Source organism: Fringilla coelebs (genome assembly GCF_963513975.1).
Source record: "Fringilla coelebs genome assembly, chromosome: 4".
Lineage (NCBI taxonomy): Eukaryota > Metazoa > Chordata > Aves > Passeriformes > Fringillidae > Fringilla > Fringilla coelebs.
Window position 1 is genome coordinate 579940 of NC_140032.1, and position 23375 is coordinate 603314.

At 53.9% G+C, this 23375-nt stretch overlaps 1 protein-coding gene across 1 annotated transcript in view; it reads right to left on the reverse strand.

Moving 5' to 3' along the window:
• ALMS1 (ALMS1 centrosome and basal body associated protein) overlaps window positions 1-23375 on the reverse strand; it is a gene marked incomplete at its 5' end in the record, with an annotated part of 55949 nt that overhangs the window by 21989 nt on the left and 10585 nt on the right. Inside the window, 8 exons of the mRNA XM_084205091.1 lie at window positions 209-373; window positions 1345-1455; window positions 2317-4549; window positions 8564-8694; window positions 9515-11041; window positions 12501-12666; window positions 15848-17819; window positions 18811-18913. Of these exons, the coding sequence (XP_084061217.1) occupies window positions 209-373; window positions 1345-1455; window positions 2317-4549; window positions 8564-8694; window positions 9515-11041; window positions 12501-12666; window positions 15848-17819; window positions 18811-18913 (6408 nt within the window). The remainder of the gene's footprint in view (window positions 1-208; window positions 374-1344; window positions 1456-2316; window positions 4550-8563; window positions 8695-9514; window positions 11042-12500; window positions 12667-15847; window positions 17820-18810; window positions 18914-23375) is intronic.

A 23375-nucleotide genomic window follows, 5' to 3' on the forward strand; every position in this document is an offset into this window, starting at 1 on the left:
CAGAGTCCAGAGCCTCCCAGGGAAACCTGGATTTTATCAGTCAGGGAGAAGCAGAAAGGCAGGAAGAGAAAACAGAGTCAAACCCAGCATTTTCTGGCAGGCCCAGCAATGTCACCGGATCCTGAAATGTCAAATCTCATGCTCTGACTTCCTCCACATGTATGAACACACAGAAACAATTACACAATTAACTCCACATTCTAATTACCTGAAGACTGTTCCAGTGGTGTCCTGTGCTCCTCAGCCCAGGCCAGCCTAGGCCTGTGACCACGGACTGTCCCTCTGTGCTGGGCAGCTGCCCTGCCTGGAGGGGGCTCATCCCCCCCAGCCCGCACTCGGGCCAGGATCCCTGGAGCAGGAGCATCCTCTGAGCCTGCACAAGAGAGCAGCGTGAGTGCAACAGCAAACAGGGAGAGCAGACACACACATGCCACAATCAACCAGCGATCAGGAGCCCTGGCAGTGCCCCAGGCCAGCCTGGGACAGTGGGAGGTGTCCTGCCATGGCAGGGTGGAATGGGATGGTCTGTAAGGTCCTTCCAAACAAACCATTCCATGACTCCATGATCCTCAGGGTTAGAAACCTAGAACTGTCCCCACCAATTTCTCATCCCTGCCTACCCCATGGTTACATCCCATGGATTTCCTGCACTCAGTTCCCTCAGCTGCTCCCCCTGAGCTGAGCCCTGGGTGCAGCAGGGATGGGGAAAAACAAAATGTATTTTTCCATCCTGCTGTACGTTTTCCTAGAACCCTGTGCTGCTTCATTTGCATAGTGAATTTTTATATATGGCATCATCATTTCTGCAAAACAACAGATTTGCATCACATTTGTTTCTCTCATTTTGGACACGATTTCCCAGATAAACTTGAAAAAGGTCAAGAGCAGGGAGACACCTAAACCATGCCCAGCACAATTTGTGGCTGTAGTGACTGATCTGGGCACTTCTGGCACTGTTGGATCAGCCTGATCCCTTGGTCACCACTGCTGCAATTCAGGAACTGGACATCTCTAATGTGAGTTTTGTCTACAGACCAAACTCCGGATAGTAAAAAGCTCTGAGCGAAACCAACCTGCAAATAAAACCTGCAATGCCCAGTGGTCCATTCATTGCAGGGAAAATGACAGAGATCTGCAAGGATCCCAAGTGAGCAGTAATTCCCAGAGGAAAGCAAGGGATGATCAGGTGTAAACACTGAGTTCTGCTCCTTTTCCCTTCCAAAGTGGAGCAAGAACCGCCTCCCACCCCAGAAAGGAGAGCAGAGCCTGCAGGCAGGAGCTGCCCAGTGGCTCACAGATAATTCAGCACAGAACATCCATCCAGCCTGGGCAGAGGTGCAGTACCTGAGGGGGAGCTGGCCGTGCTGGGCTCCACGCTGGCTCCTGCTTTCGGGAAAGGCACATAATACATGGCAGAGCTTCCTGAGGGCTTGTAGGGCAGCAGCAGGGGCTGGGCTGGGGGGGCAAGGCAAACAGTGAGCAGGAGCTAGGGCCTGGGCAGGCTGCTCAGGGTGTTCCTGCTGCTAAAGCTTGAGGAATACCCTGTTCTTTAGCAACAGGGATTGCTTTTTCATTAGCTAAATTAAATTAACTGAATTTTTTAATCCCCACCCACAGGTAGAAGGTTACCATCCCTTACGTGGAAAAACAGCTTCTCCTATTCAATACTAAAATTGTCATCAGGATGGCAAACTGACTTATACAAACATCTCCTGTACCCACAGAACTCCCAGCTGATCCCAGCTTGAGGGAATCACTTTAAAGAAGCAGGGATGTGTCCCTCAAATCAATAAAAGCAATAACAGAGCCCCAGTACCAAACACCATTGGGGTGGGAAACCCTGTGAACATCCCCCTGCTGACAGATACCCCAAACCCTGCAGCTTTCTGATTTATTCCATTAAAAGCAGCAATGTGCAGATTTCCCTCTGATTTTCTGGTGCTATCTTGACTAGAGAGTAAATCAGTAATCAGATCCAGCTCTCACTGAACTCCAAGTGAATCAAATCAAACCATCTACACACAAACACCAAAAAATATTCTCCAACCACACTTGGACACAAATGATTCAGTTCTAGAGAAACCTGAACTGAATCCCAACTCTATCCATGCAACCCCCTCCTGACAGGGCTGAAAAACCCAAGTTTAAGGGTTGGGTTCCCCCCCCATATGAGCAACTTCAAATACCCAAATTATCTCAAGGATGTTATTTCCACAAAAAAGCTGGGTTTGGTTTTGGGCTTTCACATTTATCAGTCAGTACCTTGTGCAGGCTCAAGTGCACAGACAGACACCTGTTAGACAGGAATTTGCTCACCAGGCTGCCTCGGGAAGGGGGGAATCTCCTGGTGGGGTGGAGCTGCAATCCCAGGAGCTTCAGGAGCGCTGGGGAGCGAGGGCTGCAGGGCAGCACTGCCCCCCTCCCGGGGATCAACACACACTTCTGCTGAGAACGTGGCTTTTCTAGGACTTTCCGTGGTGATCTGGGTGGCAGCGTCAGAGGTCCTTTTGCCAGGTTTTGCACGAGGGGCAGAGCTGGGGATGCCCTGTGCACCCCCAGCCCCCAAGCCCTGGAGCTGGGCTCTGGCCCTGCCCTGCAGCAGCAGCTCCTGCCTGGGGGAAAGCACCCAGCTGGGATCTGCTGGGGCCACTGGCTCAGCTGAGCTGGGAGCACCCTCAGCAGGAGCGGATTTAGGAACACCTTCCACTGATGCTTCTGGAGCTGCTTGGAAAGGCACTGCCTGAGCCTTCCCCGGAGGTTTGTCCCACACCTTGATCCTGTTCCCAGCACTGCTGGCACTGGGGTGATGGACCCTGGAGGAGAGGGTGATGTGCACACAGCTCAGGAATCTCCTCACCGGTGCTGAGGGAGCCTCAGGTGTGGTGGATAAAGCCTCATCTGCAGGTAAAGGGTGAGCAGGGCCCACCTCCTCCCTCACAGCCTCTTCTGGAACCAGAGGTGGCTCATCAGGGCTTTTCCTCCCCTCTGCCAGCACCTCACTAGGGCCCCTCAGCAATCCCCTTAGTGCAGCTGCTCCTGGGCCCTGGGAGCTCTCCCGGAGCTGGGTGTGGCCAGGTGGGATCTGCTCCTGCCGGGATGGGCTCAGAGGGGGGGAGTCAATGGACGGCTTCATTTCCTGGCTGAGCTCCCTGGCACTGTGTCTGTGCCCCTCAGCCACAGCTGCAGGCAGGACCTGGGGCTGCCTGGCACTCAGGGTCTGTCTCTCCCCAGCATGGATGCTCCCGGGCTGCTGGGCTGTTTCCTGAGGAGCTGCAGCTGCAGCCCTGGCAGCAGGGGCAGGAGGAACCCCAGTGCCAGCCAGCGTGGGGCAGGGGGGACAGCCCTGTCTGACAGCTCTGTGCCAGGGCTCTGTGCCCAGCCTCTGCTCCCCAGGGCGAGCAGGGGGAGCCTCTCCAGGCAGGATGCTGGCCAGGCTGGGGCTGCGTGCCAGGCCCTGGGAGCACGGGGCGATGGAGGTGCTCGGCTTGCCCAGCTCCCCGTGGGCAGGGGGGGCAGCTGCAGGGCTCCCTGCACGGGGGTCCTGTGCCAGAGGGGCACGGAGCTCTGCCATGGCACTGGGGTGCCCCACGGCCGGCTGCTGGTTGGGCACTCGCAGCTCAGCAGCACTGCAGGGCTTCAGCTGCACATCCTGCAGGTCAGCAGCACTGCAGGGCTTCAGCTGCACATCCTGCAGGTCAGCAGCACTGCAGGGCTTCAGCTGCACATCCTGCAGGTCAGCAGCACTGCAGGGCTTCAGCTGCACATCCTGCGGCTCAGCAGTGTTCCAGGGCTTCAGCTGCATGTCCTGTGGCTCAGCAGCATTGCAAGGCTTCAGGTGCATGTCTTGTGGCTCAGCAGTGTTCCAGGGCTTCAGCTGCATGTCCTGTGGCTCAGAAGCACTGCAGGGCTTCAGGTGCACGTCTTGTGGCTCAGAAGCACTGCAGGGCTTCAGGTGCACGTCTTGTGGCTCAGCAGTGTTCCAGGGCTTCAGCTGCATGTCCTGCAGGTCAGCAGCACTGCAGGGCTTCAGCTGCATGTCCTGTGGCTCAGCAGTATTCCAGGGCTTCAGGTGCATGTCCTGTGGCTCAGAAGCACTGCAGGGCTTCAGGTGCACGTCTTGTGGCTCAGCAGTGTTCCAGGGCTTCAGGTGCTCATCTTGCAGGTCAGCAGTGTTCCAGGGCTTCAGGTGCATGTCCTGCAGGTCAGCAGCACTGCAGGGCTTCAGGTGCATGTCCTGTGGCTCAGCAGTGTTCCAGGGCTTCAGCTGCACATCCTGCAGGTCAGCAGCACCCCAAGGTTTCAGCTGCACATCCTGCAGGTCAGCAGCACCCCAAGGTTTCAGCTGCATGTCCTTCAGCAGGGAGGAATCCCAGGGATCAGCTCTAGAGAACAGTGCTGCTGGTGGGGAGCTGGGCTGGAGGAGCTCCCGAGTCCTGGAGAGCTGTCCATGCCCGTCCCTGGGACACCTGGGAGCATGGACACCCTCCAGGTCCTGCTCCTGCTTCCTCAGGTGCTCAGAAGCTGCTTCCAAACCACAGAGCCAGGCATCCTGAAAAACAGAGCACAGTTCACAGGGGTCGTGTGGAGAACGTCCCACCCTGGCCAAACCTGGACAGGAAAAGCCAAGATGAGAGCTGTGACCAGCCAAGAGTTTGTCACCAGGAAGGGAGGGAACCCAGCTGGTAAGGAACTAATTAAACTTTACCATTTTAAGTGCCAAGTCACCATTCCCAGGCATTTACCAGCGCTGGTCCCAGCCCACAGGAGGGGCTGCTGGAGCACAGCAAGAGCAGCACTCACCTGAGCTGACATCTCCTCCCTGATCTGCCCTGCCTGAACAGTCACCCCAGAGCTGTTCCCAGCCCTGGCAGGAGCCCACAGCAGCCTGCACACCCCGTGCCAGGAGCAGCAGCTCCCCCTCCACTGCCCTCCAGTTCTGGTCCCAGTTTGGGGCAGGGTCAGGGTCAGGGCTGGGGAACGCTGGCAAGGGACAGGACACAGACACAGTTCCATGGGGATCCACCCTCCCACCCCCATGTCCCCATGTGTGTGGGGCTCAGGCCACCACCCTCCTGTGCACAGAACTCCTGAAGCGGCCTCAGGCTGCACCAGAGATGTTTAGAAAGGATCTCAGGAAAAATCTCTGCCTGGAAAGGGTTAGCAGGCATTGGAACAGGGAGCTGCTGGTGTCCCCATCCCTGGAATTGCACAAAAATGTGTGGATGAGGCACTTGAGGATACTTTGGTGCTGAACATGGTGGTGCTGGTTGATGGTTGGACTCAATGATCTTGGAGGTTTTTTCCAGCCTGAATGATTCCATGATTCCAACCACCAACATAAATTTATTCATTCAAGTGTAACTCAAAATTCCAACACTTCCACTGAAGAGAGTAAATCTGAGATAAATGTGCTGCCATGGAGATGGGCCAGATAAGCTGAATTAGAGAAAAAAGACACAAAAATCTAGGTTATATTTACTTTTTCCTACTGATTGAGCCAACTGTGGAAGCAGCAGAGTGTATTCCAGTCATGAAGCACCACGGGTCCCTGGGTGATTATATCCCCATCAACCACTGGGAATTTGGCAACAAAAAGCAGCGGGAAACATTTTTGGTGTAAACCAAACATATAAACAAATATTTCACAAGAGCTTTCCCAGCCTTTCTCCATCCCAGATGTCCTGACAGCAGCAATTGCTCCAGCAGGGCCTGGATCACGATCCCACTTTTCTATTCCTTTATGGATTTTAAGGCAACAAATAGGATTATTTGGCATTTCCTGCAGCCAGGAGGGCCTGTGGAAGAGCACAGGGACAGGGAACAGAGCTGTGCCAGCACAGGGATGATCCCAAGCCTTCTCCTCCCTGCACCACGTGCCAGTTCAACGGCCTGAGGTAATCCAGAGCAACTCCCACCAGCGAGAGCAGGCACAGAAGTTGTGATAAACTCATCTTCCCAAGCCTTTCACATGTTTTATTGTGCCTGTTATGTGTCATCCTTCCAAAAAAGCTCCCTGTGCCATATGATCCACAGGAGCCTGCAGAGCAAATTTAGAGCTACAACTCTGTGAACTTCCTGGAGAAGTGAGAAAGCTCAAGGAGTGGAAAAGTACAGCAGGGAGTGGAGGAAAACACTGCAGCAAGGGGGAAGGAACTCACAGGGAAGGGAACAGGAGGCATTGGCACCCTGAAACACAGGTGGGGGGGATCAGGTCCTCAATTTAGGAGAAAAATCCTGAGGTTGAAGGTGCTGGAATTGTGTTTACATCCAACAGCAGCTCCACCCCTGCCATGGCAGGGACACGTCCCCTGCCCCAGGCTGCTCCAGCCCCATGCCCAGCCTGGCCTTGGGCACTGCCAGGGATCCAGGGGCAACCACAGCAAATCTGGGAATTCCAGCCCAGCCCCTGCCCACCCTCCCAGCCAGCAATTCCTTGCCAAGATCCCAGCCCGATCTCCCCTTTCCCAGTGGCAGCCATTCCCTGGCTCCTGTCCCTCTGTCCCTTGTCCCCAGTCCCTCTCCAGCTCTCCTGGAGCCCCTCCAGGCCCTGCCAGGGGCTCTGAGCTCTGCCTGGAGCCTTCCCTTCTCCAGGGGAGCATTCCCAGCTCTCCCAGCCTGCCCGTGTTGAATATTCCAGGGGTTCTGAGCCCTCCAGAGCACTCAAGCTGTGTTTGCAGCCCCTTGCTGTGCCCACCCCAGGCCCCTCCTGAACCCTCTGCTCAGCCAGATGTGGGACATCCACAGGAAAGGTGGAAAATCTTCCCAAGTGAAACATCCCAGAGAACTTCCCCAGGGTCCCGCTCCTTCCTCTGCCCTCAGACTTCACACACTTCCCATGGCAAACAAGGAAATGCCAAGAAAATCCAGTGGCACCTGAATTCCTGGAGTTGTCACCTCTGAAAGCGAGGGGCAGAGCCTGAACATTCCCAAAGAACATCCCCCCCCAGAACATCCCCCCCCAGAACATCACCCCACAGAACATCCCCCCCCAGAACATCTCCCCACAGCCCCTGCACCAGACCCTGCTGCAGGAGTTGTTTGCTCGAGCTGTAGGAACAGTTTGTCTTTCTCAGTCTTAAAAGTTTAGGAGAAGGAAAATGTCTTTTCCTAATCTTTGTTCTGTTCTTTTTAACTCCATGCAAGGCACTTGGGCTCGAAAACTTCCCCCCTTATTGTACACAACAGTTCCCATTAAATTTACAGGAGCATATTTTGCCTGGCTGTGGTTTTTTCAGTGCAATCTGTATTTTTCAGTGACAGTGTTTGTCTTGGAGGGAGAAGTACATTTATCTTAAATACAATAAAAAACCCCAGTGACCTTCACTCTGCAAATTCAAACTTTTTATCTCAAATTAAAAACACTGCAGTGCAAAAGTATTTTCGAGATCAAAGCACGAGGTGCTGTGGTTGAACTAAAGCAATTTCTTGGAGCTTGGTTTGCAAAATTATGGCGAATTTCTTCTTCATAAATGGGGACAAAACAATCCCCAGCTGACACTGAGTCACAGAAAGGTAAAATCCTTGGTTCCACGCCACACAGAGTTCTTTCTAGGGACAAAGCTGTGACCAAACAAAATCTAAAAGCTGGCGGGAAAAGCTTTGATGCCTCTAGTTTTGTGTTTGTGTTTTGCTTCCGTTTTTTAAAAAATCTGAATTTTAAAAAATGTGAATTTCAAAAATATTAAATAATATTTATAATACTATGTAATATATTAAAGATTATATATTATGTAATATATAATATTACATTTAATACATTATATATTGTATATTATTTAAAAGTTATCGTAGCATAATTTATTTATATAATAAGTATTAATAAAATAGCTACTTTCTTTTTTCCCCAGCTGCCCAGAGATTCCACCAGTCCAGCAATACCTGGGAAGTTTGGCCTGATGGCTTTTGGGAGCTGCTGTGTCTCCTCCCAGCATTGCTGATCCAGAGAAGCTCTGAACACAGAGTACTCCTAAAGCACTGATTATCACTCCTGCTAATGCAGGGCTTCTAATGAAAACAAACAAACCAACCCCTGCTGCTTTTCCTGGGAGACAGGCAGGCTGCAGGAGAAAACAGGGAAAAAATCAAGGGAAAAATAAAGAGGAAGCTCTTCCTAAAGCTCAGGGCACTTGTCTGAACCACCAGTCCCTAAAAACCTTGCCCTAATCAGCCTGGAGATCACAGCAGTGCCAGAAATGGCATTCCAAGTGAAAACAGAGGTACCACACTCCTGCTCAGACCAATTCCAGCGCAGACATGCATTTTATAATGAACTAGAGACACTCCAAAGGAGATGCACCAACCATGGCAGCTCCAGGGCTCGTTCTTCCAAACAATCGGAGCTGCAGAGCCTGAACCTCCTCAGCCCTGAGCCCTGATGCAGCACAGACACCTCCAGGCTCCCACAGACACTTCCCAGCTCCGCTGGAGAGCATCCTGTGACCAGCACTCCCTGGTTTCCCCGGGCATCCTCACCTGCAGGACCCTGGAGCAGCCCCTTCCCTTCCCCTTCCCTCCTGCCCAGGAGCCTCTCAAGCCCAGCTCTGGTGGCTGAGCTGGTTTGTACCTTGGCTGGTGAAGGGTCCCTGGTCTTTGGGAGCAGCTCTGCCTCGATTCCCTCCATCCTGAGCTGGGGCTCTTCATCCCAGTCTGCCCCACACTCCTGGGACTGGCTGGCCAGTTTCATCTTCACCCAGGCTGCCAAAAACACAAACCAGGAGAGCTTTCCTTTCCCGCTTCATGTATGAGAGCAGTTTTTAACTTAAAGTCAAAGCTGTGCATTTCTGGTTAGCCCAGCTGAGAGAACAAAGACCACATCACGTTCCAGAGCTCCTGGAATGAGCAGGAATACAATGGCAAACGGCTCCTTGGATCATTTATTTGGGGAGATGGATCCAAGACCCTTCCCTGGTTCTGTCATCCTCACAGTCTCAGACACAAGCCAGAGCTCACTCACACAATCCCTTACCACATTCCTGACTTAATACCTGTATGGACAAAATAAATCCTTACACTGATGTCAGGAAAAGAAGGTTTCCAAACTGGAAAAGCCCAATTCTACCCAGTTTTATCACAGCACAGAAGATTCCCCAGCATCCTGCTCCTTCCTCTGCCCACAGACTTCACACACTTCCCATGGCAAACAAGGAAATGCCAAGAAAATCCAGTGGCACCCGAATTCCTGGAGCTGTCACCTCTGAAAGCGAGGGGCAGAGCCTGAACATTCCCAAAGAATACCGCCCAACCTGCCCCACAGGCACTGCACCAGACCCGGCTGGAGTCAGGAGATCACTGGGAAGTGTCCCCCACCAAAGCCCTGTCCCGTTAAAGGGTCTCAGTGCACAATAATCGCCTTCAGGCAGGGAGCAGCCTCACCCCGCTGGGACACAAACCCAGCCCGGGCCGTGCCAAACCCACTCCTCACCTCGGATCCTCCTCTCGTGCTCCTCGGTCACTCCCCCAGCCCCTGACACAAACCCACCTTGGCACAGCCAAACCCACCGAGAGCCCTCCTCACCTCGGATCCTCCTCTCGTGCTCCTCGGCGCTCCTCAGGACGCGGCTGGCCGGGATCCCGGGGCCGGCGGTGCCCAGGAGGCCGCGGACACGGGCGGCCAGCGAGTCACCGCTGCTGCTGCCGCTGCCCGCCGGGCTCCAGGTGGCCGCGGGCAGGCTCCGGGTGGCCCCGGGCAGGCTGCGGGCGGCTCCGGGCAGGCTCCAGACGGCCCCGGCCCGGCTCCGGGCGGCCCCGGGCAGGCTGCGGGCAGCCTCGGGCAGGCTGCGGGCAGCCCCGGGCAGGCTGCGGGCAGTCCCGGGCAGGCTGTGGGCGGCCCCGGGCAGGCTCCGGGCAGCCTCGGGCAGGCTCCAGGCGGCCCCGGTCCGGCTCCGGACGGCCCCGGGCAGGCTCTGCACCGCCCCCGGGGCACTGCCCGGCTGCCGGGAGTGCCCGGCCCTCCCCAGGAGGCTCCTGACCCGGGCACTGAGGGAATCCCCGCTGCTGCTGTCCTCGCTGCCCCGTGTCCCCGCTGCCCTGCCCCAGGAGGAGCCCAGGGAGCCGGCCAGGGCGGCGGGGGCCCTGCCCGGGGGCTCCAGGGGAGGAGGCTGGCCCAGCTGTGGGGCCGCGCCGGTGCCCCGGTGCCCGCTGGCAGCGCTCCGTGCCAGCCCCGCACGGGCAGCCTGGCTCCTGCCCACGCTGCTGCTCCCTTCTGGCTCCGACCTCCCCGCGGATTTCCCTGCCCTTGGCTCCCGGGCCACCGGCCTCAGCCCTTCCCCGCGCTGGGAGCTGACAGCCAGAGGGTGTCCCCATGGCAGCGGGCAGCTGGCAGAGTCCAGAGGGTGCGTGTCCAGCCCCTGTCCCCGCACACCCCTCGGGGTCACAGCCTCATCCCACGGCAGCCTCTTCGGCAGCTTTGGGATCCAGTCCTGGCTTAACCTGGCATCCTTGGGATCCTCCTCCCTCCGACCCAGCACCGGGGGAGCCTCCCCAGGCTCCCTGCAGGAGGCTGTGGGGCACACAGGATGGCTCCAGCTGGCAGCGAGACCCTCTGCCTGTGCCAGCAGCTCGCGGAGCTCCTGCAGGGCTCCAGGGCCCATCAGGGATTCCCTTTCCTGGCCCTGGCTGCTCTCACTTCCCACCCCGGAGCTCGAGGATGCCCTGTCCAATTCCAACTCATCCCCAAGCCCAGACAGAGCCCCCAGAGCCCAATCCTGCTGGCTGCTGCCCGAGCTCCTGGACTCAGGGTCAGCAAGGGCACCCCGAGCCCTTCTCCCCCCAGCCCGGGGACCGCTGCCCAAGGAGCAGCTGGGCAGGTCCTGCTCTGCCCCAGCACGTCCAGGGGACCCCTCTGTGCCACCTGGGGCAGCCTCCCCCAGCTGGGGCACGCTGCCCTGGCTGGCTGGGGGCTCCCCAAAGAGCTCCCGGGGGGACAGCAGCTCCTGGTCCTGCTCCGAGCCAGCCTCGGAGCCCACGGAGAGGGACACGCTCAGAGGGGACACATCCGAGCCAAAGCTGGCCTGGGACATCTCAAAGGCTGGCAGCAATGCACCTGCAAAGGAACAGGACACTAATGAGTACCTGGAGGCTCCAGAACACAGCAAACATCCCTTCCTGTGCTACACAAACGGAGCGAAGAACTCAAATACTGGAAAATATTTCAGGTGCTGTCCTTAGGATAAGACTTGAACCAAGATTTCCATGAGAATTGTCTCCTGAAAGAAATCCCAGGAGCATTTCAGATAAATATCAAAGCAAATACAAACTTATCAGAGAATTAGAGAATATGTAGAGTTGGATGGGATCATCCATCCAGCCCCTGGCCCTGCACAATCCCACCCTGTGCACCTGGGAGCAGTGTCCAAACCCTCCTGGAGCTCTGGCAGGGCTGGGTGTCACAAAACCACACTAATTTGGATGGTGATGATGATGATGGGTGGAGGGATTTAGAACAGATCTGGTCAGTTATAAAAACACTGACAACATTTCATCACACTGAACACACCAAGAAATGCCACAATGCAAAAGAAACCAAGAGAAATAAAGGGAATGAAGGCAGCCTGCCAGCTGCCCCACAGCCACGGTTCTGAGCAGGAGGCAGCTCTGCAGAGCTTTGAACACCTCCCAGGGCCCACATCTCCTGCTGGCATGGCAGAAGCTGGAGTGCCAGGAACCCCCTGAGCCCAGGGCAGTGGGGTCTGTGCCCTCCCGCTGGAACCCTGGGGTCTGAGGGTTTGACACTTTCTGGGCGAGAAAGCACTGACCTCAAGAAAACACTACATTTCACCTGAGACCGTAGAGAAAGCTTCCAAAATTGCATGATAAAACTCAGATCACGAGGGTAGTTTAAATAAACGTATGTAATGTCACAAAGGAGAGAACTTGGAATTTAAAGTTTTAGTAATATATAGAAAAGTTTTATATAAGATACAAAAATATATACTAAAGTTTTAGAAATTTATAGTAATTATAGTATTATGCAGTATTTACTATATAGTATTATATAGTACTTAGTCATATATAAAACAAAAGTTGTAAAACAGTAACTAATCCTTCTTCTTCACCTTTGTCATAAGTTTAAGTAATATTATGTAATTAAATTTAAAAGACCAGGTTACAAAATATGAATAATTAGTTATTAATAATAACCAACCAATAATGATTTGTTAGTTATTAACTAATTATAATTAGTTATACAACATATAACAATTATTGTTCGTTATATAATAATATATAACATATATTATTAATAATATTAATTCTAGAATAGTATAATACAATAGTAAGATAAAATATTTTAATATATTAATAATATTATATAATACTATATAATTATTATAGTTATATAATAATATATAACATATATTATGTATAATATTATATATAATATTATACCTAATATTATATATTATATAAAGTAATGTAATATACTAGTGATAATTAGTTATTAATAACAACCCAACCCAAGCAAAGAACCCACAAAGCCCTCCCATCCCGCAGAGCCCCCGTACCCTGGGCCTGCGGGGGAACCCTGGCTGGGGAGGCCGTGTGCAGGGGGGGCTGCAGGCTCCTGAGCCCCCAGGGGGAGAACTCCAGCTCCCGCAGGGGCCCGCGGGCCACGAAGGGCGCCAGGATGGTGCCAGGGGACTGCTCGATGCCCAGGTTCCGCAGGTACACCTGCCAAAGGAAACAGAACGGTCTGCACTCGGGCCAGGGGCATCCTCAGCTCCCCTGGATCAGGGCATGCTGAGCTCCCCTGGAGCAGGAACAGCCTGCACTCGGGCCAGGGGCATCCTGAGCTCCCCTGGAGCAGGAACAGCCTGCACTGAGGGCAGGGGGCATCCTGAGCTCCCCCGGATCAGGAACAACCTGCACTGAGGGCAAGGGGGCATCCTGAGCTCCCCCGGATCAGGAACAGCCTGCACTGAGGGCAGGGGGCATCCTGAGCTCCCCTGGAGCAGGAACAGCCTGCACTGAGGGCAGGGGGCATCCTGAGCTCCCCCGGATCAGGAACAGCCTGCACTGAGGGCAAGGGGTATCCTGAGCTCCCCTGGAGCAGGAACAACCTGCACTGAGGGCAAGGGGCATCCTGAGCTCCCCTGGATCAGGGCATGCTGAGCTCCCCTGGAGCAGGAACAGTCTGCACTGGGGGCAGGATGGATCAGGAACAACCTGCACTCGGGCCAGGGGCATCCTGAGCTCCCCTGGATCAGGAACAGTCTGCACTGAGGGCAAGGGGCATCCTGAGCTCCCCTGGAGCAGGAACAGTCTGCACTCGGGCCAGGGGCATCCTGAGCTCCCCTGGATCAGGAACAGCCTGCACTGAGGGCAGGGGGCATCCTGAGCTCCCCTGGATCAGGAACAGCCTGCACTCGGGCCAGGGGCATCCTGAGCTCCCCTGGATCAGGAACAACCTGCACTCGGGCCAGGGGCATCCTGAGCTCCCCTGGAGCAGGAACAGTCTGCACTGAGGGCAAGGGGCATCCTGAGCTCCCCTGGAGCAGGAACAACCTGCACTGAGGGCAAGGGGCATCCTGAGCTCCCCTGGATCAGGAACAACCTGCACTCGGGCCAGGGGGCATCCTGAGCTCCCCTGGAGCAGGAACAGTCTGCACTGAGGGCAGGGGACATCCTGAGCTCCCCTGGATCAGGAACAGTCTGCACTGAGGGCAAGGGGCATGCTGAGCTCCCCTGGATCAGGGCATCCTGAGCTCCCCTGGATCAGGAACAACCTGCACTGAGGCCAGGGTGGATTAGAACAATCTGCACTCGGGGCAGGGTGAATGAGGAACAATCTGCACTCGGGGCAGGGATGGATTAGAACAATCTGCACTCGGGGCACTGCAGGAGTGGGCACTGCATTGCCCAGGGCAGGCTGAGCTCCAGCCTTGCCTGCTGGAAACTCCATTTTCCAGCTGGAAGGAGAACACAAAGGCTTGGTTTAAAAACACAAAGGTTTGGACTCAAAGCCCTCTCCCTCCCCACTCAGCTGCTGCTCAAGAAACACTGGCAGGCTCAGGAACTCCAGGCAGCAGCAGGGAAGCTCCTCATTTTTTAGGACAAGTTTGGTCAAACCCTCCAGGCAAAACGTTGGGAGCACTTTTGTCAGAGCTGGTTTACACACAGATATTATATGCAGGAAAAAACAGCCAAAATTTTCCTTGACTTCATCACCTGTAGGGCAAAATTATTTCAACTCATCTACACTATGCCCTAAACTAGCCAGGAAAATGAAATAAATAACCTTACACATCACAGCCAGCTCCATTTCCTATGATTTTATCATAAACTTCCACATTACCAGCCAGGTAAGTGACCTGATCTCCTTTCCCTTCCAGGGATTTATGGGAGCAGCATTCCTCAGAACCAGGCTGGAGAGTGTGTAATTATAGCCAGGAACAGAAGTCATCTCTCTGTCTCATGAATTTCATTTCAAGCACCCTCCCTCCAATATTTATATTTGTTTCACCACGGGTTTGCAGAGACAACAGAGTGACAAGAGCTTCCAGAGCACATTCCCAAAGACCTGGTGATTATGGAGTCATCTTGTGAGAGGAGCAGCCTCTTGCTCCGAGGATAATTACGTGTTTGTCATTACCATAAATCTGCATCTCATTTGCTCCACCACTCCCAGCTGCCAGTGCCCTGAAGGGGCTGCACAGGGCCCTCCCCTGGCTCCAGCCCCAGCAGGAGAAACCTGGCTCAGCCCCACGGGACAGACAGGAGGGCAGGCATGAAGAGGCTCTCAAGGCCCTTCATGAGGAACACATCAAGAATTCAGAACTGAGCCCTCAGAAACTGGAACACAGTGAAAAAGCAGAGGGGGAAAATCACAGGAAAAAAAGAAATTTGATTTCCAAGGAGTTGTGTTGGGTTTGCTGCTCCTGCAGAGCTGGGGGGGCAGTTCAGCTCTCCTCACTGAGCACCTGACAAGTTTGGACAAGGAGAATCTGATCTTTGAGAGAGCCACCAACCCTCCCTTCTCTCTCCTCCTGCTCCCCTGCTGTTGGATTAAGCCTTTCCTGGCCCAGAGATGGGTAACTGAGAGGTGTTTTAAAACTTTTATGCCATTTTCAGTCTCACGAGAAAGGTGAGACAATACAGAAGTTATAATTCACACCATCACAATTAGAAGTTAACTATTTCCTAATTACAATACACTATTAGTGTTTCTTGGCCTATCAGCTTTAGCCACACCATGCTGTAAATGATTTAATCATCTAAAATTACTCCTCGTGGGTCCCACTACAATTTCACAGTTCTATTTCTCCAAAGTATCCAGTCTTATTTGCAAAGCCATCCTTTAAAACTTGTTTCTGGTTCCATTTCTCTCTCAGCAATGTCTGTGTTATTCCATGGCATTTCTAAGTCAGCATTTCTTGTCCCAAAGTTTGCACACTGTGGGAGCCTTCTGTCAGGCTTTGAGAATTCCCTACAAATCCATTTCCCACACCCTGACTCTCACCTACCCCTGGGAAAGACAAGAGGCCTTTCCCATATCCAACCCTGACTTTGTCCATGTTAAATATCAGTAAAAGTTATTTTCCACCTCTATTTAAGATAAGCTGAACCAGTGTCACAGATGAAATTCACTGTAGCACAACCCTGTGTAGCACACTTTTCATGTGTAAAGCCATGGCTTGTAGTGATTAGATCCTCTCCTAAAAGAGCAGTGGGGGGAAATGGAAAAGGAAAAAACAAATGGAAAGCTCTGAAAAACAAATGGGAAACTCTGAAAAACAAATGGAAAAAACCATATAACTGAAAAGAAATGGATAACTCTGGGAAAAGAAATGCTTAACCTGGGGAAAAGAATGGATAACTCTGGAACCAGAGTTTGAATTAGAACCAAACTTACCGGGATCCTTTCTTCAATATTCAGCTCTTCTTTCTTGGGAGTCTCTAGGGCTGCTCCAGGGGGAATGGGGCTGTCCCCTCCTGCACTGGGGCAGGGCCTGGGCACCACCAGGGCCCCCTGAGGCTCCTCAGGACCAACAGGAACATCCAAACTCTCCAAGGGAACGATGGCTCCAAAGATGTGGTCACCAGTGGGAATCCTGAGGGACTGACCTCCCTTCTCCTCGCAGTCCTGGTGCTCCTCAGCTGGGGAGCTGCCATCCTTCCCAAGGAGCTGAGCAGCACTGGACACCAACACCTCTGGGGCTGAGCCTCGCCTCGCGGTGCTCTGCACACCTTCAGCAGGAGATGCGGGCAGCACCTTCCGCGGGGTGCAGGTGTCGGTGTCGGAGCCCCCCAGCGCAGGGCTGAGCTCCCCCTGGGCTGCTGGGCTCGCTGCAGGCAGGGCTCTGCTCCTGCTGGAAGCGTTCACGGTGCTGTCAGACTGGGACCTGCTCAGAGGGGGGGCAGGCAGCAGGTGGGTGGGGGGGAAATGCAGGCTCCCCAGAGAGCCTGTGTCCCTGCAGGCAGCAGCAGCACCGTCCCTGGGCTCTCCCGGGCTCCTCTGGGCTGCTGACACACAGCCTGGAGGCCCAGGAGGTGCACTGGAGGCTTTCCTGGGAGATGCACCTGGCACACGGGAGCTGGTGGCAGCAGGACCCTGCTGGGGCTGGCCCAGGTCCCAGGCTCCCACCTTCTCCAGGAAGCCCAGCGAGGGGAAGGACTGGATCCTGCCAGGGCACGGAGATTCCAGCCTCAGGGACTCCAAACGCCCACAGGTCTCTTCCACGGCACTCTGGGGAGGGGGCTGCTCCCCAGGGCCAGGGGACGTCCCTGGGGCTTCTTCACTGGAACAGGAAGGAGAGGCCCGAAGGTCTGAAAGCATCACCAGGCCTCCACCAGGTCCTTCTGCCTTCCCAGCTCTCCTGAGGAACAGCCCTGGCGTGGACTGGAAGTCGGGATGAGGCAGGAGCAGGGAGAAGGAGCCCTCATCCCCCAGGCAGAAGGAAGGGGAGATCTCCGTGGCTTTGTGTCCCCTCTGTATGGAGCAGTCAGAGGCAGTCAGCTCGTCCCTGCTCCCCGCAGGCTCCTGGGGCTGGCCGGGTGTCCCCGCAGGGACCAGCCCCTCTGTCCCCAGCCCCCCTGCCGGCTGCTCCTGCTGACGGCCCAGGAGAGCTGCCTGCAGCTCCTCGGGAGCAGCGCTGAGCCCCAGCCCCTGGGAGCCCCTGGGCTGCCCCCCAGGCTCCTGCAGCCTTCCTCTGCCTGCCCCGGGAGCTGCTGCACAGAGAACATCTCGAGCACCCGAGGTTTCGGCATGGCCTTTCCTCAGGACATCGGAGGAGTTATCTGACAGGCCAGCCTCAGGCACCTTCTTTCCCTTCTCCAGCTTCTCCAGGACTCCTGCTCCACTCCCAGCCACTTTCACCTTTTCCTGCTGCACACCCCTCTCACTTTTCTCTGAGAATTTGGTCAGTGCAGTTGTGTAGGAGTTTCCTGAGGAGGAGGAGGAGGATTCCTCCTGCCCTGGGGACTCCTTGTTCCCCTGGGACAGCTCAGAGCCAGCAGCTGGGCCATCGCTGTCCTGGGAGGAGTGACCGCAGGAGTGACCACAGGGCTGTCCATCCTTCCCAGCTGTGCTCCAGGGCTGCCCCAGCCCCTTTCCCAGCCCCTCCTCTGGAGCTGGCTGTGCTGGATCCCCCCCACCACGGGGGGCTGGTGCCTCCTGCTCAGTGCCACTGTCCCCACTGTCCCCACTGTCCCCCTGGCTGCCCAGGGGCTCCCCAGACTGGGGAGCAGCTCCAGGATCCTCCTGTGCCACGGGCTGGGAGTGCTGGCGTGGACTGGGAAGGGCTGGGCCCCTCAGGGATGCACTGCCACGGACGTGGGCAGGCTCTGAACGCTCCAGGGATGCTCCAGAAACATCTGGCACTCCTCTGCAAGAAAAGGGAATTCCTGAGCATTTATTCTATTTCAACATCTCTGCTTTAAATCAGAGGCAAAAGAACTTCAGTGCAACTGGAGGCTAGCAATATTCACACAAATACCCACAAATGCATCCCCTAAAGGGGCAAAACCCAAAGGAATGCAAAGAATTATAAAAAATCTCCTATAAACAAAGGGTCAAAAATAATATAATAACAATGGCAATTTTTACTTAGTATGGCAATAGCGTTCCACCTGTTTAGGACTGAAACACTTTTTACTGACAGGCTGTTATTAGTTACATAAATAAATAAAATTGGCTAAGTAAAATATGCAGCATGTACTTACACATATCTCAGCTTGCCTGTGATTTTTTAATATAAATCACCTACTTCAGTTCATTATATCAATTATTTTTTTAAAGGATATAAAAGCAGCCAGGTCTCAGATAAGCAACAAATTCCTATAAAGTTCTAATACTCCTCTTGGGGATTGCTCAATTAATAGTTCCGTTATATTAAACATACCATCAAAGCCTAATAAACATTACTGCATGCAAGCAGAGCACCTCGGAATGAAGGTGACAAAGCCTTCCACTGAAACAGCTCTTTCTTTATGCATTTTAACCCCAAATTTGTACTGTAAATTACACATTTGGCTCCAGCATATACAAACCACAACGCTGTCCATGTATGTTCTACTCCTGTAAATACAGAAATCTGATCTTTGTCCCCAAAATTTCATGAAGTTTATTCCAGAGTCTAAGAAGGCTCCAGAGATGGTGAAGAGGGTGGAGTTGCTCATTTTCCCATTTTCCCCAGGTACCCCAGCATGACAAGCTCAGAGGAGCCTGCTCCTGCTTTTCCCTTGCTCAAGCTCTTCTGAAGGCAAACCCAGAGGTGCCTCCTCCTCTCCACACACCCCCAAAGCCCCATTTCTGAGCCCAGGGCCTGCCACTGTCCATTACCCAGTGCAGGAGCAGCCCCAGGAGCCCCATCCCACCTGAGGGGAAGGAAATCCATCTGGGATCCCTGCAGGAACGTCTCAGCCTGGGCTGGGCTCAGCAGCAGGGGCAGGCAGGGGGAGAATCTGCTCTCCTGGACATCTGGGAGAGAGAAAACACCAACAGGGCACTGAGAGCTGGCAGCAAGCCTCACATCCCCCAAGATACCCAAAGACCCCAGCTGCACATCCCCAAAGGTACCCAAAGAAACCCAAAGATACCTAAAGACCCCAGTTGCACATCCCCAAAGATACCCAACGATACCCAGAGACCCCAGCCCCACAATCCCAAAGGTACCTAAAGATCCCAGCTTCACATCCCCAAAGATACCCAAAGACCCCAGCCCCACAATCCCAAAGATACCCAAAGACCCCAGTTGCACATCCCCAAAGGTACCCAACGATACCCAAAGACCCTAGCCCCACAATCCCAAATATTCCAGCTGCACATCCCCAAAGACCCCAGCCCCACAATCCCAAAGATATCCAAAGATCCCAGCTACACATCCCCAAAGATACCCAAAGACCCCAGTTGCACATCCCCAAAGATACCCAACGATACCCAAAGACCCTAGCCCCACAATCCCAAATATCCCAGCTGCACAGTCCCAAAGATCCCCAAAGATCCCAGCTGCACATCCCCAAAGATCCCCAAAGATCCCAGCTGCACATCCTCAAAGATACCCAAAGATCCTCAAAGACCCCAGCCCCACAATCCCAAATATCCCAGCTGCACATCCCCAAAGACCCCAGCCCCACATCCCCAGTGACCCTCACAGACCCCAGCCCCAGGGAAGGGGAGGGGATCCCAGCCCAGAGCCCTGGAGCCTCCTCCCTCCAGGACTAAACTCACCCTGTACCAAAGCCAGGTGTCCAGCCACTCACCCTGACACTGCCATCCCAATCCTATCCTAAATCTCCTTCTGTGCCCCCCCACGCTGCCAGCCCAGCTGGGATCACGCAGGGATGTGACCCCACCACCTCCCACTCTGCAGCCCCAGGATCCCACGGGTCCTTCCCTACTCTGCCTCTTGATTCCAGCCCAGGCTGTGTGCCACTGCTTTCCTGAGGGATTCAGGCTCAGGCAGTACTCAAACCCAGCAGGCAGGGATGATTGCTGCAGCAATTTTAGCTTCTATCCTGCATTTCTTTGCTCTTTGGGGTACTTGGTGGTTTTTCCCAGTTCATTGCTTACAAAAACAAATGGAAATTGTTCATACCACGAGAAAAACAACTCTAATATATATGGAATTATCTGTGGGGTTTAGATATAACTGTATATTTGGGGGGTTCTCCTTTTTTTAACTCTGAGCTGGTGCCTGAGAAGTCTAAATAACTACAAACATGTCTGAAGGGTGCAAAACAATACTCCCAGTATTCTAAGCAAGGTTTTATTTTTAAAGGGAAAGAGCTATTTGTGGTCAAAGAAGTGACTTCCTAACCCAGAAATACCATTTATTTAATTTAGGCTCATTAGTTTCTAACCACTCAGACAAGCCACAGTCTGCAGCACTTAGAGGAGCACAATCACATCAGAAAAATGATCATTACACACAAAAAACTCCAATGTTCATTCCATCAGCTCCAGCCCGAGGCTTCTCCACCCACATGGCATCACCTGACCAGGGGCAGCCAACCACGAGGCAACTTGCTCATTAATTTTTAATTTAATACTTCCAATTAAGTTTTTTTAATTACTTTAGAACTCTAGGTAGTGAGAGGATAATTAGCCAGAATAACTGAATTTGCAATACCAAATATGATTAAAATGCTTTTTTGGAAGCTTAGAGAAAGGAAATGAGATGCAGCTTTAAAAAGTAGGTGTAAATAGCTATTCCTGAGCAGTGTGACAGCAGGAGGAACTGCAGAGGGCTCAGTCCAGAGCTGGATGGCAAAATTAATTCTGACACACGTGCAGGTGTGACAAAGGAGAGGAGCAAAGGGCAGCACAGAGGGAGCAGAGCCAAGGAAGGAATGCAGGAGCAAGGACCCAAAACTCGTTTGGAAAACAGCAGCTCTCAGGGCCCTGCTCCACCAACAGCTCACCCCAAAGGGGGAGAGATGGGGCAGCCCCTGAGGGGGAACAGTGGGACTGGGGCAGGGAGGGGATTGGGATTGGGGCAGGGATGGGATTGGGACTGGGGCAGGGAGGGGATTGGGATTGGGGCAGGGATGGGATTGGGATTGGGGCAGGGATGGGATTGAGATTGGGACAAGGAGGGGATTGGGACTGGGGCAGGGAGGGGATTGGGGCAGGGAGGGACTGGGGCAGGGATGGGATTGGGATTGGGGCAGGGAGGGGATTGGGGCAGGGAGGGGATGGGGATTGGGGCAGGGAGGGGATTGAGACTGGGGCAGGGAGGGGATTGGGATTGGGGCAGGGAGGGGACTGGGGTAGGGAGGGGATTGGGGCAGGGAGGGGATTGAGATTGGGGCAGGGATGGGATTGGGATAGGGATGGGATTGGGGCAGGGAGGGGATTGAGATTGGGACAAGGAGGGGATTGGGGCAGGGAGGGGATTGAGATTGGGACAAGGAGAGGATTGGGATTGGGGCAGGGAGGGGATTGGGGCAGGGAGGGACTGGGGATTGGGGCAGGGAGGGACTGGGGCAGGGATGGGATTGGTACTGGGGCAGGGAGGGGATTGGGACTGGAGCAGGGAGGGGATTGGGGCAGGGAGGGACTGAGGTAGGGAGGGACTGGGGATTGGAGCAGGGAGGGGATTGAGATTGGGGCAGGAATGGGATTGGGATTAGGGCAGGGATGGGATTGGGGCAGGGAGGGGATTGAGATTGGGACAAGGAGGGGATTGGGGCAGGGAGGGGATTGAGATTGGGACAAGGAGGGGATTGGGGCAGGGAGGGAGGGGATCAGGAGATTGGAGCAGTGATGAGATTGAGACAGTGACAGGATTTAGTCACTGTGAATTCTGACTGAAAATCAGGAGCTGATTCCCTGGGATGTCCCCCAGGTTTCTCCCAAACACCCAGAACAGAGGGGTGTGCTCAGGGCTGGCACTGACACAGCCTGATTTACACTCCCAATTCCCAGGGATTAACAGGGAGCACACAGGATTTCCAGGGCATTTGGCCCACTCAGCACAGTTCACTCCAGGAATTTTTCACTGTGACACTTGGGAATACTGAGCAGATGATTTGCATACAGAATTGCATTAAGGATGCAAACCAGTGTTTTTTAGGAAACATTAAGCAAGCTGGAATCTGAACTCTCTCAGCCCTGTTAGATGGACTTTTCCCCCTCCCAAATCTTGTTTTCTGTTTGACAAGGCATTAGTGAACAAATAATATTAATTGCAGTTATCAAATCAGACTTGTCAGCTCCCATCATGACACACTTCATGTGGCAGAACTGGCACCTTATTTTTAGTCATGCAAGAGAGGAGGAAAACAAGCTTTTCTGATTTCAGCTTAACTTCTCCACTTTGAATGAAAATGTATTCTCAAGCTAAATTCAAAAGCAGGAGTGATTAAAGAAAAGCTTTTTCCACACACAAAAAAACTGGGTGTGCTTTGGAAATGAAGAAACAAAGGGGACTAAGGGAGGGAGCAGAAAATAATTGGGAAACAAAGCTGTCAAAAGCAGATGTTGCTAATCTTTTTGTAAACAGATTAATAAAGTAAATGTGCATATACAGACAATAAATCACAACATTTGGCTGATAAATGAGCGCTTTCAGGCTCTATTACACCAACAAATACCTAAGTGCCACTCCACATTTATTTTAAGAAACTCTAAGAGTGAAAAAGTGACTGAACACTCTCCATGAGCAGGAAACTCACGGGCCAAGGCCCTTCAGGAGCCGTTCCTTCCCTGCCCTCCAGGGAGCTCCAGAAACCCCAAATCCCTCCAGAGAGCTCAAGGATCAGGCAGGTATGTGGCAAACAACAAAAACCTCAGTGCAGAGACCTTCAGCAGGGGGCAGGGGAGGGAGGGCACACTTGGGATGCCCAGGATGGATCCTGGGGCACACTTGGGATGCCCAGGAGGGATCCTGGGGCACACTTGGGATGCCCAGGACAGTTCCTGAGGCACACTTGGGATGCCCAGGAGGGACCTTGGGGCACACTTGGGATGCCCAGGAGGGACCCTGGGGCACACTTGGGATGCCCAGGACAGTTCCTGAGGCACACTTCGGATGCCCAGGAGGGATCCTGGGGCACACTTGGGATGCCCAGGAGGGATCCTGGGACACACTTGGGATGCCCAGGAGGGACCCTGGGGCACACTTGGGATGCCCAGGAGGGACCCTGGGGCACACTTGGGATGCCCAGGAGGGACCCTGGGGCACACTTGGGATGCCCAGGATGGATCCTGGGGCACACTTGGGATGCCCAGGAGGGACCCTGGGGCACACTTGGGATGCCCAGGAGGGCACACTTGGGATGCCCAGGAGGGACCCTGGGGCACACTTGGGATGCCCAGGAGGGCTCAGGGGCACACTTGGGATGCCCAGGAGGGCTCAGGGGCACACTTGGGATGCCCAGGAGGGCTCAGGGGCACACTTGGGATGCCCAGGACAGTTCCTGGGGCACACTTGGGATGC